The following is a 20,172-nucleotide window of genomic DNA, read 5'->3' on the forward strand; positions in this document are numbered from 1 at the left end:
AAGATAAGGTAGACTGGTGGGTATAGCTTATATGGAGTTTTAAACTCTGAATGCCTGGTATGCTGAAGAAGGATGCTGGGTTGTATATTTTCAATATGTTCCTGTCACTTGAGTGCTCTATAACACCAAACCAGTTCCAGAACTATAAAATGTCTACCTCTGTTTGAACACAATGATTAAATCAATTTATTCTGGACAAAGAGTTAACAAAAGTATAAACTTTCTCTTCCGATTGAAATTTAGAAAGAAAATGATAAAATCTAATGACAGTGGAAGAGTTTATGACCCCTACTCCCAACTTTCCTTGTTTGTAAACTACTTGGTTAAGGAAAAAAGTTAGACCATTTTCAGATGAAGAAAGTCAATCCATGAGAATTCTATTCCAAGCAATAGAAAGTAGGCACAGAAGAATAAGGAAAGAACCCTAAAGCTACATGGACAAGCATAATTCCATCATAGCCAATGTCATACTTCATGGTGTTCTTTATCTCAAAGAATGCAAGGTGAGATGCGACCGTAAAATCTTTAATTCCAAAGAAAAGGGAATCTCATAACTTCCCAAATTTTAGAACTGGATATCAGAAAGTCAAACCTTAAGTTTATACTATACCACAACTGAGTGGAAGGACAGGCAGTAAGCCATTACCTTCCTCTCTCCAGCCTCAAACATGAATCACTAGGCTTTACTAAACAAGTAACACAGTGATAAAGCAATTTACAATCATATTCAGAAGACAATGAAACCAAAAAAAGCCAAGGAAGTCTAACTTGGGACAAGGGACTTAAGTGCCAAGACTCCTGGTATCAATAATAGAGGTAGGCAAAGTGCATGCACCGGACAACTGGCATGGCCACCATCATCACTAAGAGCTACTTTACCTCAGTAAGGCCAATGTTCTTCCTCTTAATGACATTCTGCAGAGAGTTGCTCAGAGTCCTGGTCAGCAACAGGTTTGTAGACTTACGAATCATGTCATCAACTTCAGTGGAGCTGAAAGGTAAATGATGAACCCAGTTACAGCTGGGTAGCTGGAATTGGTAAATAAGCAGGCAGCAGTCTTGCAGTAGTAACAGCTGTAGCAGGATTAGCAGCAGCAGAGGCAGTGGTGAAGGCAGCAGGACCGCCTAATGTGTACTGCATACTAGCAAGTATTCCAAGGACTCTAGCACCTTAAGACTGTTATGTTAAAAATTTATGCTGCTTTCATTTTTTTAAAAAAAAACATCTATCTATAGTACTCTGCCTAGATAATTTGTTCACATTTGAATACTTTAAGAAGTGCAGGCAAACTTGTACTTTTTAGGAAAGGAACCATTTTGAAACTGGAATGTCACATTAGATTTTATACATTCAATATCAATTATATTTTCATGGGCTTATTCAACACACACACACCTATAACAGAGTTAAAACTAAAAGGGAAATTAGTTTATATCCGCTTTAGCTGCGTTTTTCATCGTCATCATTATCCAAAGCTACTTAGTCTCCCTTTTACATGTTATACTATGCATGTGTATTTGTTTGCAAATATGCATGTAACTTTATAGGCTATAATCTGCATATAAGAGAACATAAAGTTTTTTCTTTCTGATACTGAGTGTCCTTGCTTAAAATTAAGTATTCTAAATAGATCCATTTTTCTGCAATTTAGAGATTTTATTTTTTTAGAGCTTAATAGTATTCTACGTCACATGTAGTAGGTTTTTAGTAACAATTTATGTGTTGGCAGACATTTAGTCTGGTTCCATTGTCTTGCAATAGTGAACACAGCAGCACGGAACATGGACGTATAAATAATCTCTGTGATAAGATTATCACAGAGATAAGTTCTCTGATATAAATAAGGAGTAGAATACTTGAGTCACATGGTGGCTCTATTTTTAATTTTTTGAGGCAACCTCAAACTGATGGTCATAATGGCTATATTAATTTACACTCCACCAGCAATCCACAGAGGTAAAGTGTTATTTCAAAGTAACTTTAATGTTCTCTTAAGACACTTTTTCTCTCTTTTCTATGTTGCCTAACAGAAATTCAGCAATTGAAATTAGCTAGACAACATAGCCTCCAACCTCTTTTCTTTCTTTCTTTTTTTTAAGTTTAGAAAGCAAAAACAACCCAAATTTTTTTATACTTTTCACAATGTACAGAAAAATAAAATCTATATATTCACTGAACTTTTAATTAAATATCAGAGTATCATTTTATTATAGAAGACCCTGCTATTGATAAAAACTTTCAAAATAGCTAAATGTCTTTCAACATTTTCTGATGAGAAACTATTGATTCATAAAAATAATTATTTTTAAAGCTACATAAGAAATCTCCACTTAACATTTCTCTGACTGTGTGACACTTTGTATGAGAGAACTATTGTTATATACATTACCTACTTGACAACCTAAGTCTACTAAGTCTATTCTGAGACAGCTCTAACAGAAGAACTGATCTCTGACTCCAAGTTACAAGATAAATATATTCTGAGGAGGAAGGCTATGTCGACCCAGTAATAAAAGACAAGTGGAAAATTCCCTCAAGTTAAGGAAATATTTCATTTAAACTGTCAACATAAAACCTACCAAAGGAAGTTTGGGATCAAAAGCTTAATAAGCACAGATCAACACTCAAAACAAAAATGGAAGGAGAGAGAGGGAGACACACACAAACACACACACACACGAGAGAGAGAGAGAGAGAGAGAGAGAGAGAGAGAGAGAGAGAGAGAGAGAGAGAGAACACTCTAACATTAAATAAGAAAAAAGTTTCAAGTCACTCCTAGCCCAGAGCACTGGTTCCTTCCAGTCTGGGCCCAAGCACTGAGCAGATACCAGGCAGCAGCTCTGCCCCCAATCTCACAGAACCCAGAGGAAGCGGGCCTTCCAGGAGCTCTAACCCAGACAGTATCTTAGGTAAGGAGAAAACAACACCAGCCCCAAACAGGGAGTAACTGGGACCCACTAGGACCTAGGAATTTACTCCTGGCCTGGAGCACTGGTTCCTTTCTATCTGTGCCTGAGCACTGAGCAGATCTTGGGCCCCAGCTCTAACACCAGTAGTAACACCCACCCCAGAGTTCTGATACAACCAAGATAATAGGAAAGACAGGCTCCAGTCAGAGACAGGACAGGTAGCACTAAGGAGATACAGATGGCAAAAGGCAAGCACAAGAACACAAGCATCAGCAACCCAGGGTACTTGGCATCATTAGAACCTACTTCTCACACGCAAGAAAGTCCTGAATTCCCCATATTATTAGGAAAGCAAGATGCAGATTTACAATAACTTCAGCAACCCAGGGTATTTGGCACCATTAGAACCTAGTTCTCCCACACAAGAAGTCCTGAATTCCCCATTATCACTAGGAAAGCAAGATTCAGATTTAAAATCACTTCTAATGATGATGATAGAGGACTTTTAAAAAACATAAATAACACTCTCAAAGAATTTGAGGAGAACACAGGTAAACAGGTAGAAGCCCTTAAAGAGGAAACACAAAAATCCCTTAAAGAGTTACAAGAGAACACAACCAAACAGGTGAAGGAATTGAACAAAACCATCCAGGACATAAAAATGGAAGTAGAAACAATAAAGAAATCACAAAGGGAAAGTACCCTGGAGATAGAAAACCTAGGAAAGAAATCAGGAGTCACAGACTCAAACATCACCAACAGAATACAAGAGATAAAAGAGAGAATCTCAGGTGCAGAAGATACCATAGAAAATATTGACACAACTGTCAAAGAAAATGCAAAATGCAAAAAGTTCTTAACACAAAATGTCCAGGAAATCCAGGGCACAATGAGGAGACCAAACCTAAGGATAATAGGTATAGATGAGAGTGAAGATTCCCAACTTCCAACAAGGGCCAATAAATATCTTCAACAAAATTATAGAAGAAAACTTCCCTAATCTAAAGAACAAGGTGCCCATAAACATACAAGAAGCCTATAGAATGAAAAAATAGACTAGACCAGAAAAGAAATACCTCCCATCACATAATAATCAAAACACCAAGTGCACAAAACAAAGAAAGAACATTAAATGCAGTAAGGGGAAAAGGCCAAATAACATATAGAGGCAGACCTATCAGAATTACACCAGACTTCTCACCAGATACTATAAAAGCAAGAAGATCCTGGACAGATGTCATACAGACCCTAAGAGAACACAAATGCCAGCCCAGGCTACTATACCCAGCAAAACTCTCAATTACCATAGATGGAGAAACCAAGATATTCCACGACAAAACCAAATTTACACAATATCTTTCCACAAACCCAGTGTTACAAAGGATAATAGCAGGAGAGCTCCAATACAAGGAAGGAAATTATACCCTAGAAAGAGCAAGAAAGTAATCTTCCAAGAAATCCAAAAGAAGATCGCCACACAAAGATAATTCCACCTCTAATAACAAAAATAACAGGAAGCAACAATCACTGTTCCTTAATATCTCTTAACATCAATGGACTCAATCCCCCAATTAAAAGACATAGGCTAATTGACTGGATATGTAAACAGGACCCAGTATTTTGGAAACCCACAGGTGTCAGAGGCTTATCAATTTACTCTTCCCCTGCCCCTCTTCTAATATCTAAATGCCCATAATCAGCTTGAAAAAGTTAATGAAGAGCCACTATTCCCTGGCCTTGGGGACTGAGGTGGTTAATATTGGGCTGTCTTTCTAGGGAAAAGTAGTAATTTTGTTGGAACAGGGAGGGTTAGCTAGAATTTATTGCATAGCCATAACCTATTGGTAGAAGTAAGTATAACTGTTATTAAGATGAAGTTATAATTTCTTAAATGGTACAAAATTTACTTTGATTTCAAATTTAAGGTTTTCATTGGTATCAGCTTCTTATTAATATAAAAGTAAGATGAATACTGTTACTCTCATAGGCATTGTGCCTGTATAACACATTTAGAAATACAAGGCTTAGACCCAGTCCTTCTTTAACTTTTCTAACTGATTTGAGATGATTAGCCTGTGAGTTAAGGGCCTATAGCAAATTTATGGCTCTAAGTTTATTATTAGGGTGTTTTCTATATTTTATTTAGCTGAGAGGAGTTAACAAACAACAGTCCAGATTGCCTTACATGGATAGTTGGTTTTCAAAACGTCAGAAGTCCACAGAATTGACGTTACAGACGTTTCTGTATTAATGGTCATTTTGATTAGAGACCTGTCTGCTCCTGACAGCTTCCTGTTTTGGAATCTAAGAAGAAACTGAGCATCTTTGGAGTCACTCCAGTTGTGGTGAGACAGCCACTAGGCAAGAATTGCCTCTTTCCATCTACAGACAAATTACTGTCCAGAAAAGGACACACTTGCAGAATAGTCAACTGATTATATCTGCCAAGACAGAGTAATCAGCCCTTAATAATTTTGCATCACTAGGTCTGTCAGATGATCCTGGGCCAGAAGGCTGAAGATCAAATGCTCCAATGTTTTATAGTATAGGGACTGTCCAGGTGCTCAGCGGTCTCTATAAATTGGCTAAGTTTTAGAAGTTATGCTTTGTGCTTCCCATAATTTCAGTTAACTCGGTGTCATTCTGGATTTCTGACAGGGTTGAAGTCTTATAGTCTCATAGCCAATCCCGGCTATTTACTTTGAGAGAAAAGGTTTGAGAGGATGGTTTGCAGCTGACCTTCATTCTAAAGCCAAGAAAAAAAAAGCCAGGTTCAGAACTAAGTCTTTTAATTAGGAGGGATGACAGAGGTTCTGATTAGTCAACAAAATGATAGACTGGGTATTAGGTTTATTTTGCACCTTACTGACACAAATTGATATAGTTATGCTTTAATTGTATTTTAAGAGAAAAGTTTTAACAGGAAGAGTGATATATAGGAGGAGCTAAGGTAGGAGGAGTAAGGAGAGGAAAAGAAGTAGTAAGGTGAGGAGGAGGAAAAGGAGAGGAGGAGCTAGGTGATGAGAGAGGGAGGGAGGGGGGAACATGAAGGCGGATGTTTGGATGTCTCCACCAGTCAAAGGTATATCTAGGTTGTGTATTGAGTTACATTTCTAATTGTATGGGCATCTTGTTATTGAGCATTATAAAACTTATAAAGCCTTTGATTAACATTTAAAAAATTGTATAAAAGCAAAAAGGAGAAGGGGAGATAGAATAGGGGTTTTCTAGGGAGGGGAAATGGGGAAAGGGGTTGACATCTGAAATGTAAATAAAATATCCAATAAAAAAATTTTTTAAAAAAGAAAAAGTTTCATTCAAAACCTAAGGATTTTAATAATAAGAAAAGTGTCTAAATTAATTACCCACATTATCCCAATATTACCTCCCCACCAAAATAAATGAGTAGAAGCCACTGTTCAATTGGCTTGAAATAATTTCCTGGCAGTAACAAACATAATACCTTACAGACATAAACCTTAACATAAAACATAAAACCTTACAGATATGAGGTTATCTGATCACTACTCTGTGTGTAGTGGGTAGGTTGTGAGCCTTCAAACAGAGTAGAAGCTATGAAGAAAAAAAAAGACTTGGTATTTACCTTTCAAAAGTAATCTGATTTCAAGAGTACTTTTCTATAAAATTAATCTTGGTTTTAGATGGGAAAATTAATTGTACAATCCCAAGTTTCATAACTTTAACAAGAAGAACAAGAAGTAGCAGTGTTTGACACTACACAGGAGACCAGTGGAAGAAAGAAAGAAACTTCAAGGCCTGTGTAGGCTGTGGATGAGACTCAAAGCTATGCTGAGCAACTCTGCAAGATCTTGTCTCAGCATCTGAAAGTAGCAAGGTCTGGGGACCAGCTCAGTGTGAGAGCACTTGCTTAGTGTCCTGGAAGACCAATGTTCAACCTAAAGTAGGAGAATGGTTACTAAAAAGTGACTCAACCCACTCCTAACTGTACTTATTTTCAGAAAGGCTTGACACATGATACATTCTGTTTACTGATTTTTTTTTTTTTTGTAAATTTATCAAGTGCAGGTTCAGTGTAGTGTTGAGCCTTTTTGGGCACTGTTAGTCTGAGCAGTATGGCTGCTTGCATATCCTGAATTTCTGCAGCACTTACCATAAGCTAACTGGGTCCTCAGAAAGATAAAGGCCTTCCTTTTAGCTTCTTACTGTCTTTACTATTAAGGAGCACCTAACTACATATTTGCTAAAATATATGCAGACTAAACAAGTAAATGAGCATACAAACAAAGAAGCCTGTGATTAAGGCAGACACAGAGCACAGCAACAATACTGATTCCAAAGACTGTTACTGCCCCATTCTCACTGTAAACTTTTATTAAGTAGACTGGAATAGTATAGTGAGTAGGGTAAACTACAATTTCCAGTAATTTTTTTTCTGATACCATTTAAAATGTAATGTATACTTATGTCATTCAAAAGGATTTCCCTTTCACCATAACCGTGAAAGCCTATCCCAAGGTTCAAACTCATAGTAAACATTTTACAAAGTATTTATTTAGAGAGTAACAATCTCAGCACTAGACTGTATCATGTTATACCTTAGATGAAGATCTTCTGAAAACTTCAGGCAGGCGTAGATAAATTCTTTAATCTGGTTGTAAACTTTTGGCACAAATTCGGAGAAAGGAAACTTTTTAGGAAATGGCTGCTGTAAATGCAAGAAATTAATGAAAGCAAGTCACTAAATGAATTGTAGACATTTAAAATTATTTAAAATGAAAAAAAGAAAAACCTTTTGTCCTGCTCTATAAAGTATTGACTTAACGGTATCAACTATAAAAAACTATCTCCAAGATATTTCTGATAGTAAAAAGAGTAAAACAAGTGTGCTGACTAGTTTGTATGTCAACTCAACACAAGTTATGGTTGTGTGAGAAGAAAGAGTCTTACTCAAGAAAATACCTCCATTAGATTGGGCTATAGGAAGTCTGTAGAGCTCTCCCCCCCCCCCCCCCCCCTCAATATTTTCTTCTTTTGGTTTTTTGCAACAGTGTTTCTCTGTGTAGTCCTGGATGTCCTGGAACAAGCTCTGCAGACCAGGGCTGGTCTCAAACGCAGAGCTCCACCTTCCTCTTACAACTCTCAGGAGTTCTAAACCTCCTCAGTGTTGGGATTAGAGGCGTGTGCCACCACCTACCAGCTGGGCATTTTCCTTTCAAATTATTTTTATTTATTCAGTATTTTAGTTTATGCAAATGTGTTTTGCCTGCATTTACGTATATACACCATGTTCAGTATACAAGGAAGCTGGAAGAGAATGTCAGACACCTGGAACTGAAGTTACAAATGGTTGTGAGCTGACACATGTGGGCTTGGAATTGAACCTAGGTCATCTGCAAGAGTAGACAGTGCTGAGCCAGCTTTCCAGCCCTAAGGCACTTCTTGGTTCATGATTGTTGTGGACAGGCCTGGCTCACTGTGAGAAGGTAGTTTTGGATGGTATAAAAAAGCAGGCTAAGCAAGCTATAAGCAAGCAAGCCAGTAAGAAGCAGTCCACCATGGCTTCTGGTTCAATACCAACCTCTATATTCTCACCTTGAGTTCCTCCCTGACTTCTCTAGAAGATGCACTGTGACCTGAGAGTTTTAAGAATAAATCTTTTCTCCTCAAAATTGCTTTTGGTCAGGCTGTTTCATCATAGCAATAGAAACCCTGAGACAAAAACTACTACCAGGTAGTGGTGTACAACTGTGGCAGACCTGACCACATGATACTTGGAGAACTCTGGAAGAACTCTGAAACTTTGAACTAGAAAAGTCATTGAGTGTTTAATGGATTAATGGGCTATCATCAGAACTTAGTAGTTAAGAACGTTGAAAGCATTGCAGAAGATAGAGTCCTGGCCTGTGAAATTTCAAAGGAAATTTTGAGAGTTCACTAAAGAGTAATTTGGTATCTTGAGCTTTAAGAATTTGTGGTTCTCATCAGCTGGGACTGAAGAATTGGCTGTAATTAAAAAGAAATGAGAACTACTTAAGTAAAATTTAACTAGGACAATTGATGCTGGTTAGATAAAGTCTAGAAATCGATGATGACTGAGAAGAGACCTGCATGATTAAGGGTAGAAATCCCAGAGGATTTTCTCAGGGTCAGTACACAAAAGCTGTGGTCCAGGGGGTAGCCTAGGCAGCATCTCATGCTGGCATCCGAACTTGCTAATTGTTAAGACTCCTCCAAATGGGACTCATGTTTAAGGCACAAAGGGTCACGATGAGAATGGCTATGGTTTGGCATCATGAGAGAAAATGCATCAATAAAACTGGCCTACAGGCAAATGAGTAAGGGATTTTCTAGATTGATGACTGATGTGGGAGAGCCTAGCTCAGTGTCAGTGGTGCAATCCCTGAGAAGGTAGTGATGGACAGTGTAAAAACATGCTGAGCAAATCAGGCATCAGTAAGCCAGTAAGCTGCACTATATCAGCTCCTACCTCTAGGTTCCTACTCTGAGTTCCTGACCTGACTACCGTCAGTGATGACTGTGCTCTGGAATTATATGATTCCAAGTGTCTGTGACTCTGTAAACGGCAAAAGACAACAGCTTGGGTTTAGACTTTCACATTTGACAGATGCAGCACGGGACCTGGGTAGAAAGGGCCTGCTTGAGGAAAATAGTCTGCATTATACCTGTGGTGGGGAGAAACCACTCAATGCACAGACAAAACAATAGAACTATATAACCAAAACAGCATATTTAAATGTCTGGTTTTAAAAGAAACTATTTGAACAGTATAACAAAATTAGGAATTTGAAATTTTAATCAGATTGTATTATCCCAGTGATCTGACAAACTCAAAAGATGTGTTAGGATGTCAAAGTCTTTTACAGATTCAAAATGAGCAACTCTGTAACTCTAAGACCCAGAAGGAATTCTCTGAAGGTGTTTTAAAATCTATTGAACTCAAATTTCTCAGATTCAGAGAAATTAATCTAATGAAAGAGAGAAAGAGAACTTTATTTTAAAGTATCCCTTACCTTTTCCAGTTCTATATCTTGAAATGGGAATTGTCCTACGACTTTTTTATATGTCTCTTCACTTGTTACTGGTATGGGACTGTAGTTGTCAGAATCAAGTATGTTTCTATAGAAATGAAAAGAAAGGAAGGGAGATGGAGGGTGATTAAACAGATGTTTTCTGAGACTGTCTAATGATTACATTTACCACTCCCTCACATGAACACCGCCCAGTCCATACTACACCCCTTCTACAATTCAGCCATTTGTTTTGGGCATTTTAAAAATAAATCAGAGATAAACTAAGCTCTGAAAAAAAGTGGAAAAACTATAAACATTACCTGCTAGTGTCTGTGATTTACAAACAGGCAGAAAATTAAAGGGAAGTGGGAAGAAAATGAGAAAAGAATATTGGAGATGATCATTTTATTAAGATATATTAGATCATAATTACAACTTTAATTGTATGCTAGATAGTGTATTCTAACTTAGAAACTGTCAGAGATGAAAAATAACTTCTAACAATAATCCAAGCTTTGTTCTTCCTCTTCTGTCTTCTTCTTTGTACCAATCACAAATGTTTTCCAGGAATTTTCTCTTTGAGTACATTAAGAGTTCTCCAAAAGCAAAACTCCTATGAAAATCCAAACAGAAACTCACAGAAAGCACAGACTGCTGTGGCTATTCCATGCTACCTCTACTTTCTACAAAAACATCCCTCCTATAAAAGCAATTATCTGCATCCAATAATCTGGATTCTGGAAGTCTATGTATTTATATTAATAAATTGTGGTTGAACTAAATAGTGGCATGCTTCCTGATTGTGAAAAGTAAGATTAAAAGGTGAAAGTTTAAAAGTAAAACAATGAAAAAAAAAGGATTAGTTGACAAGGAGACACAAACAACAGGTAAGAACTCTTAAAGTTAAGTACAGACTGGGATTCCAAAGTAGGTTGCATTGAACCTCTGTGTTACTTTGGGCAATGGAGTCCTTTCACAATGTTAGCCATACTGACCCAATGCATGGGAGGTCCTCTATCCTCTACGGTCTTCTTCAGCTTCTTCAGTGTCCTTTCCATTATGGAAGTCTTTGTCCTCCTTGGCTAGGTTTATTCCTAGGTTTCTTTTTTTGTATATTTATTGCCTTATTTGAGGATACAGTGAGAAGTATATGGGATTGTTTCTCTGAGTTTTTCTCAGCAACCTTGTCTTAGATATAGAAAAGTGGCTGGCTTCTATAAGTTGACTTATGTCCTGCATCTTTGCTGAGAGTTAATAGTTCTATGAGTTTCCTGGTATTATAAGTATATATTATAAGTATAGATTCATATCAACTTCAAAGAGGGAAAATAGTATAACTCTGTTCCCATTTGTAGTCCCTTTTTTTTTTCTTGCTGCACAGTTGTAGCTAAAATGTTAAGCACTAAATTGACATGAGATTAAAGCAAGAAGACAAGTTTATCTCACTTCCTATAGAGGATAGGTTTAAAACTAAGAGGACAAGCAATGTATACAAAGGAATCAGTCCCAAGAGACCTGTTCTGGGAGGAGATGTTCCAGAATAATTTGCCATTATTGTATGCATGCTGCAATAACTATTGAAATAACACACTTCAAATATGGACTGCAATAAGCCATTTCTCTGCTTAGAAGAATAATGATGAACTATAACATGAGTTATCAAAAAAGAGAATGGCTCAAAACAGTGAGCCAGGCCCAGTAGGACATACCAATAATTCCAGCACTTAAAAGATGGAGGAAGGAAGATCAGAAGTTCAAAGTCAGTCTGGGACACGAGACATTTTCAATAAAATAAAACATTATCCTACTGTTCTACTATTCATGGTGGCTTAACTACCACTATTAAATTATGATTTTCAAGGAAAACCAAAAACTATAAGAAAATAAGAAGCTACAAAATAATCTAGATGGGCTGGGCGGTGGTGGCTCATGCCTTTAATCCCAGCACTTGGGAGGCAGAGGCAGGCAGATTTCTGAGTTCGAGGCCAGCCTGGTCTACAGAGTGAGTTCCAGGACAGCCAGGGCTACACAGAGAAACCCTGTCTTGAAAAACAAAAGCAAAACAAAACAAAACAAAACAAACAAACAAACAAACAAAAAGATAATCTAGATGGTGTGTGTCAACAAATCTGCCATTTATCCAAGGAAACAAACATACCAAACAGGCTGTGGGGCTTTCCTTTATTTTTTTTAATGTATTTTTAATTGGCTATTCTACTTATTTACATTTCAGATATTATCCCCTTTCCCCATCCCCCTCCCCAGAAACTCCCCATCCCATCCCCCTTCCACTGCTTCTATGAGGGTGTGCCCCCACCCATCCACCCACTCCCCATAGGTTGGCATAGGAAAATGTGGAAGATCATTTTGGAAACCATTTTCATTCATGAGAATTCTAAATTATAAATTGAAGCATTTAAAAGAAATATAAGCTGTGTGCTGTCAGTGCTCATTGTATCTGTAAAGTTCACAAAGGAGCATATGCATTAGGGCAGGGGAACAAGGACATAACTGCAGCTCCTTACCTGAACACCCCGGCCCACTTCTTCAATAGAGTCTCGCTATACTGGTCTCTGATTTCTAACAACATATCAAAAAGCTGATTTACAGGAAAACCATACACCTGAAAGAAAATAGATTTGTTTTCAAAAGAGACTTTTCAAATAAATAGAAGTAAGATTAGATGCTAAAAGGTATTTCATTATTTAAACAACAATAAAAAATGAAGCAGAATTGCTTATTTCTAACTAATATCAAGTGTTTATTCTCAAAAATTCAAAGACACATATCAAAATTTCTAGGTAGGTCACAAAAGAAAATGATAAAAATGAAAAGCAGCATAATAATGTCAGGCGAGTTCTCCCCATGGTAACTCACCGCCCACAGCAAATCTCCAAGAACAGAGAGAAAGTATAGCTGCTCCCACATCAGCAATACCTCATGCTTCTCCAACATGGTCCAAACTACCCACCAGGATAACCGAGGAACACACTACAAGGCACATGGGTGCCAGGGTGGAATTACAATCACTTAAAAGTCTAATTGTACAAATGGTTCAAGATATTGTTCTCTGAAAGAAAATAAACAATAGGACCTCTTACATATGAAAGCATAAAGGGTCAAGATAGAGTATGGAATGTGCTATAAAGAAGTAAACAGATCTAGCTCTAGAAAAAAGAATAAATTGAAGTAAAAACTCAATGGATAAGCCAGTAGGCTTGGGAGAAAACACACTGATTCAAAGCTGCTGGAAGCTACTCAGAAAGGCAGGTGTCAATAATACACGTACCTGAAGTGTGTCAGCAAAGAGTACGATGAGGTTCTTCAAATCTAACACGAGGTTTGGATCAGAACAGTACGACTAAAGGAAATGGGGAAAGGAGAAATAGCGAATGAATAAAATCACATATTTTACGTATTAAATTGTCTCATGCACCAGCTAGCAAAGGCATTTCTAAAAAGGAGTCTAAGCATTTCCTAACACAAGGTAGCAAAGGCTCAATCAGAGAACTAAGGAGAAGACGCTCAGTAGGACTATCTACATATCTTTAACATGTGGAAACACATTGTGAAATTCTTTGGTTAAAGAAGAAAACAAAATGGGGCCAGCAAGATAGCTCAATAATCAAGGTGTGTGTTGCTTAACAGCACAAACCAGAAGACTTGAGTTTAATCCCATGAACACACAAGAACTGATTGCAAAGTTATCCTCTGACCTCCCCACATACATAAATACATACATGCCCCCATCATAGGCAAACACAATAACAAATAAACTAAAATATAAAAAAATTAAAAAAACAAATGAATAGATTATTTTAAAATGAGGAATAATGAAATATTTTGTACCAAAATGTACAATATGTGCCTAAAGCCATTTTCAAAATAACTGTATATATTTCTTTATGTGCAAAAATCAGAAAATACAAAAGACTGAAAATAACCTGACCAAACGCTGTACTAATGATATCATGAGAAATGACACCAAATAACCATATTCATGTAATAAATGAAATGAAGAGAGCTAAAAGTGATAAACTGGTGATGGAAAAACACATGATGATTTGATCATTTAAAATAGATAAACATGGAATCAGTGAAATAGGCATCTTAGGTAAATCTGATCTTACAATAAAGAAAAATATCATTAAACAATATTAGGGATATGAAATAGGCATAAATAAACAGGAAACAAAAATGTCAAATAAGCACCATATATGACCTCACCTACAAATGGGCACGATCATTTAATTCCTTTGCAGTGGATACTAAAGTCAGGTACTTGAAATAATCTCAAGTGTCCATTAAATACTTTCCGAATGTATCTCACCTTTCACAGGACTAATTAATGTGATAGGCATGATGAAGGGTCCATATATCTATCTGTCTGTCAGGACTTGCTGTCAGTCCCTTTGCTGTCACTAGGTGACTCCTTCCCACTTTCCTACTCTAGTACTATAGGCCCCTTGATGAACACTGCATTTTCTCAATCTCAGTCAGCTATACTCCAAAGTCTCCATTATTATCCATGACTCTTAACTATTCCTCTCATATTTTTATCTCTTTGAGACTGTAAGATAAACTTCTGACTTAGACTTTATCTTCTCAATCATGAAATAGCATGCAGCCTTCATCTTTGGATTAAATTTCTCTATCTGGTGCTCATAAATTTCCAAGGAACCATTTTTATCTTGGATTTAGCTTTCTTTAGGTGTCTTTCCATTATTTTCTTGTTTTATATTCTTCCATGCTATGAATAGAGCATATGGAAATCACGTAATAGCTGTAACTGCAATCATACCATTCCCTAGGAGTACTAGCAAGGACTTCTTGGACATGCTCACCAGAACCTCCTCTCTGCCACTCAGGAAAAACATGATGACTTCAATGGCAATCATTTATGTCTTTCCTTGTTTTTCACTTGTAGGTTATGGTTGATAGACTTTCTCTTTAGAGCTTTCACACTCTTATTTGCTGTTTTTGAAAATATTACACATTCAATTTTAAGATAACTGCCCTGCCACTAACAAACTCCTAAGACATGTTATTGGCACCAAATTGAAATTATAGAATAAAGAAGTCTTATGTTATGCAAATATCAATGAAGTAGTGTTCCTGGAATAAGGGACAGAACAATGAAGGATTATCATGGACAAGAAATGACAGCAGCCAACAACATGACAACTTGACATCTTAAAAGTTTTTGCAAATGAATGTACTATCTTGCCTCTAATGCATCTTATGAGCTAAGCTTAGCAGGCAGTTAGCCAGTAAAAGCTTAGACATCTCAGTATAGGTAAGCAAAGAGGAAGGGCTGGTTGTAGAACTGGAAGCAAAGAGCATAACATTCATTACAGCAATCCTTTAGCTATATGTGTAAATGTACAGCACATGAGGTACTTTTGAATGAATAAATATGAAACACATAAAAATATATCAGTGATAACACATGACTTTGTAAAGTAAGACCTACCTATGAAATACACACAACACTGCTGGACACAATGAGAATCATGAACAGATGTGAGCGTTTCTTATTACAGATACAATCAACAAGGCAAGCTCTGTTACAGAGAAACCTAAATGAACCTCTTCCACAATCTCCAAATGGGGGGTTCCAAAAATATATATGTCGACTTGAACTCAATGCAACACCAGACAGAGTGCAGATAGTCAGCTGTAAGTAAGCACTTGGGGCGTCCCACATACCGAGTGTGTGCGCAATGCTGCAATGGTCTTTGAAAGTGCCATTTCCCACAGTTCGTCAATGTAGGCTCTATTCACTAAGCCCTGGGTTGTATGCAAGATGTGATCTTCAACCACAAAAAAGCTGAGATTGACAAGAAAAGAGAGATGTCAGAGATCACAGTTGCTATTGTGACCGCTAAGCTTTGGCATTTACAGCTGGCATGTAACTCAAAAGGAATATTACTTTTTTGTGTGAGGAAAGCTATTCATTACCATAAATGAAATTACTTTCAAGATTGAGAACATGCCTACAATCATATTAATATCTTCTAAAGCACATCACCAAGACTGAAGTTCCATTTCTAATTATTGTCAATCACATAACCCAACAATTTTTTAAAAAATTGTATAAAACTAATAGTCTATTTCCAGTGTATTTTTAAAATACAACACATTTCAAGAAACTAACAAATTTGATGCAGATAATAAACACTGAGATTTATAGATTTTTAAGAATTCAACATTTCAAAATAATTTGCCTTATCAGGCCTATAACCCCAGTAACTCAGGAAGCTGAATCAAGCCCTGCATAAGCAACAGAATGTCTTAAACAGAAACCTTGAGACCTGCCTCAAAATACAAAGTGTGGTTGGGATTGTTGTACTGTGTATGCATTTAAAACATATCTTCAGTTATGCTGTTTAAATTCTCACTCAAATCAAAAGAAATCTTTATTATGGAATTTTTAAATTATCAGAAAGAAAGAAAGAAAGAAAGAAAGAAAGAAAGAAAGAAAGAAAGAAAGAAAGAAAGAAAGAAAGAAAGAAAGAACACCAAGATCTCATGTCTCATGTAGCTCAGGCTGGCCCTAAACTGCCTATGTAGCCTAAAGTAACCTTAACCTATTGCTCTTCCAGTCCCCACATTCCCAGTGCTGGGATTCTATGTGTACTATACCTGGTTTTATGGAGTGCTGAGGATCAAACTCATGCATGCTAGGCAAGCATTCTAGCAGTAACTACATCCTTCAACACTCAATGATATGCATAATGGAACTTATTTTTTACACTAAAGCAATATAAACCTGATGAAAGAAAGCAAGGGAGGAAAAGAGAGAGGAATCTAGAGAGGAAGTGAGGGAAGAAGAAAAGGAGAAGGTGGGCAGGTAAGGTGTATTAAACAAGCAAATTCTATCACTTCTTTTATTTAAGCATGGTTGCCCTCTTGTAGGTGGAACAGGCTGCGTGCGTATGAAGGTCTTTAGTAAGTAACCTAACTCCACACTCCTATGGCCACTCTAAATGAGAACAGCCCTGGCATGCTGTGTGTGTGAGTCAACCTGGCAGCAACATGGTCAATGAAGGCTGTTTAATAGAACATAGTTTTACTCACAGATTTCTGAATCATACACCTGCCTGCACACTGTCACAAAGCCAAATAGTTTTAACAAAGTTCCTATATTATGATAGGCCTAAAATGTTTTACTATCTGTAAAAATTCTGTCAGTGTGGCTAATTATCTCCCTCTCTGTTGGAACAAAGAACAGAGAAACAAAATAGCAAGTATAATAATATCACAAGTCCATTCAACTCTTCAGTACAAAAGTATCCTCCAAGAATATAATGCTGAAACTAGTAAGATGTCCCTTTCATCCTTTGTTTGTTTATTTGAGACACCATTTCTCTGTGCAGCCTAGGATGGTCTTCCTGTGTTACCCTCCCCAAGCACTGGCTTGCAGTGTGAGCTACCATGCCCAGGAAGATGTTCCTGCTAAGTTATAAAAGGATAAAAACTAAGTATTTTCTTTCAAATTTAGCAAAAGGAAGAAAGTTTTCCAAAGAAAGGTATATCGTTTATAAGTCTTAAAAATCAAGAGTAGAATCTTAAACATGTACCTACCCTACAATTTGATTGAAATACTTCCTGTAGCCATCTAAAGTTTCATGCTGCAACAAAGCAAAGCAAAATTACTGTTTCCATGTGATTACTTTAAGATGTGAAAATCAGTTATTTATTCTCAGGAAGGTTAATCCTACAGACTATGAAGTAAACATAATGATGGTGCCACGGACCCTGTATGTTAACAACGGGAATGAACTGACCTGATACATACCTAGTATTTACAATAATGGATGGCACACAACAGTTAAGAAATTTTTACTTCAAGGCACATCCACCCAAAGTTGTGTCAGAATGACAGCAAGTACATGCAGGCAGGTGTACATGCATATACATACACAGACACAGACAGACAGACAGACAGACAGACAGACTGACTGACAGGCACCCATTCACATATACATTCACTCAGCTACCAGGAAGTAAAAGGAAAAGTACAGAAAGTGCGGGTATCGAACCAACCATATTAGATGGAGGCTGAAGTACCAAACGAGCCTGTTTTCGCCTCTGTTTTCGGTAGTAATTCTCAAATGTTTCACGTGCACCCTGTAAAGTAAGCAAGAGGAAATAATGTAATTGAACCAATTATCCTTGAAATTGAAAAGATTGGAGTAGACTCCAGGTGTGGAATTTGAAGAACTCCATATATGTCAACGCCTACTATAGTAGTAATGATGATAATCAGAGAAAATAAAATAACTATGACCATTTATTGAACCTAATCACAAAACTCTAAAGGGTAGACAGAAGTGACCTTTACTACATGGTCAGAACTCAAGATTCAGCACACCAAGTCTGGTTTCTGAATCAAAAATCACAACTTCACAAAAATGAAGACAAAACAACCTTAAAATGTTATAGTAAGCAAAAAAATGTCTCTTCAAAAACAAATAGAACATTCCAGAAGAAAAAAATGCCCAGATGAAAGCCAACTTTCAAATCATTCATGATCAGAGGGTCAACAGAAAGTGGGAAAGGCAAGAGATGAAGTTAGCAAATCCTTTTCTCAGATAGAAAATTACCAAGGGACAGAACAAAAGCAAAAGAGACAAGCCCTCAATATTCTTGCACTCAATTACCAGTTTTCTGCCATGCAGGAGTTTCCAACCTTTTGATACTGTGACACTACAAATGTGTTTGGCCCCATTCACAGCTCTCCTGGGAGACACACTGGGTAGGCATTCTGAGCACGTGAGTGGTGCTCAGAACAATACCTGGCTCATGAGCTCTCCATTCACGAATTATGTTCTGGCTTGAACAGTGTCTCCCCAAACCCACACCTTTTCCAGAATCTCTGGGAAAAGCTTTAGATGTAACTAGCAATAGTTCTGATGAGACTAGTCCAACATGTGATCATGCCCGCTGGAGGAGGAGCTTTAGTTTACTATGACTGGTATCCTAAAGAGAAGATTCAGAAAGATATAGACAGGCATGTGCTGACAAGGGACAGGGAGGTCAATGGAGATGCAAGCACAGAGCACCAAGAACTACTGGGACCCACAGATGCCAGCAAAAAATAAACAAAATTTTTTAGTAGTCCTAAAGGGAGTGTAGTCTCTGAGATGCTTTAAATTTATAATTCAAGCTGCCAAAACCATGATAGGACAAATTTCTGCTGTTATGAGCCATATAGTTTGTGGCAGCTCTAGGAAAATAATACAAATTGAGACTGTTTGTCTCATATCCCATTGTGATAAAATGTTCTTCTTAATCTAAGACTTTTCTTAATAAGTAAAACAAGCACAAAGGTCCCAGAGAGATCAAGAGCACTGGGTTTAGACCCAGGTGGCTACATTCAAACAGTGGCTTCCGCTTTCCTACCAAAGTGACTGCTCTGTCTCCCTGCTGTATATGAAGTCTATCACTCAACTGTCACTTGTACTTGTACAGTGTCTTTCTTGTTTGTAAACGTATTAATCTTGTGCAGCTAGTACATGAACTTACAAGCTATAACACTCTTAAAACAGTGTCTAATCAATAAGCATTTATGTAAGTGCTTACTTTTTTAAAAAAAATAAACAACATAAACTAGGCAGGAAAGGGAAAGCACTCTCCACCTCTCCTGGTCTCTATTTGGGTAATCTCTTCTACTTCCTAAAAAGCCGAAGAAGTTTCTTCCATAGGATTTCTTTGTTATATTATTATCTATACTGAACCTGAACTGGGAAAATTAACAGAAGTCATAACTACATGAACACAATGAGGCCTGGGGTGGGCAAACACCTTCTGTAAAGAGGAGGACAATTGTTCCTTCAGGCTGATCTGGAGCTGAAAATCCCACTCCACTGCAATGCCAAAGGAGCTGTAGACAATCCATAAGGAAATGTGGCACGTACCCAAAACCTTCCTTGGAGAAACTAAAATAATAATATAAATTTCACCTGTCATGAAATACTACTTTTTTATGGTAAAAAGGTTAAACTCAGTTTCAGTTCGCAGGCTATATAGATAACAGTTAGCAAGGTGAACTTTGCCCTTGGGGCATGCCTGTTAAACACTGTGTCCTTAAAAAAAAAATCTTCAACTGCTAAAGTGATTATTGCTCTCTACAAGTATTTCTTATCTATACAATGAATTAAATATTAGCATGGCAATTTCAGCACTTTTTCCATCCACTAGTGAATGAGGACAGAAATTATTCAAGTTATGAAATAACAAGTGG

General features: G+C 37.2%; 1 protein-coding gene across 2 annotated transcripts in view; it reads right to left on the minus strand.

The window, feature by feature from the left end:
* Window positions 1-20,172, minus strand: part of Exoc6b (exocyst complex component 6B) — a 466,935-nt gene that overhangs the window by 226,865 nt on the left and 219,898 nt on the right. For both annotated transcript variants that reach the window (XM_076940004.1, XM_034511676.2), the window contains exons 9-16: window positions 17,973-18,056; window positions 17,511-17,557; window positions 15,633-15,753; window positions 13,213-13,284; window positions 12,449-12,546; window positions 9,924-10,029; window positions 7,488-7,597; window positions 880-991 (exon numbers count right to left, since the gene is read on the minus strand). In XM_076940004.1, coding sequence (XP_076796119.1) covers window positions 880-991; window positions 7,488-7,597; window positions 9,924-10,029; window positions 12,449-12,546; window positions 13,213-13,284; window positions 15,633-15,753; window positions 17,511-17,557; window positions 17,973-18,056 — 750 coding nt within the window. The remainder of the gene's footprint in view (window positions 1-879; window positions 992-7,487; window positions 7,598-9,923; window positions 10,030-12,448; window positions 12,547-13,212; window positions 13,285-15,632; window positions 15,754-17,510; window positions 17,558-17,972; window positions 18,057-20,172) is intronic.

The sequence above is a fragment of the Arvicanthis niloticus genome, chromosome 9, assembly GCF_011762505.2.
Source record: "Arvicanthis niloticus isolate mArvNil1 chromosome 9, mArvNil1.pat.X, whole genome shotgun sequence".
In the NCBI taxonomy this organism is placed as follows: domain Eukaryota; kingdom Metazoa; phylum Chordata; class Mammalia; order Rodentia; family Muridae; genus Arvicanthis; species Arvicanthis niloticus.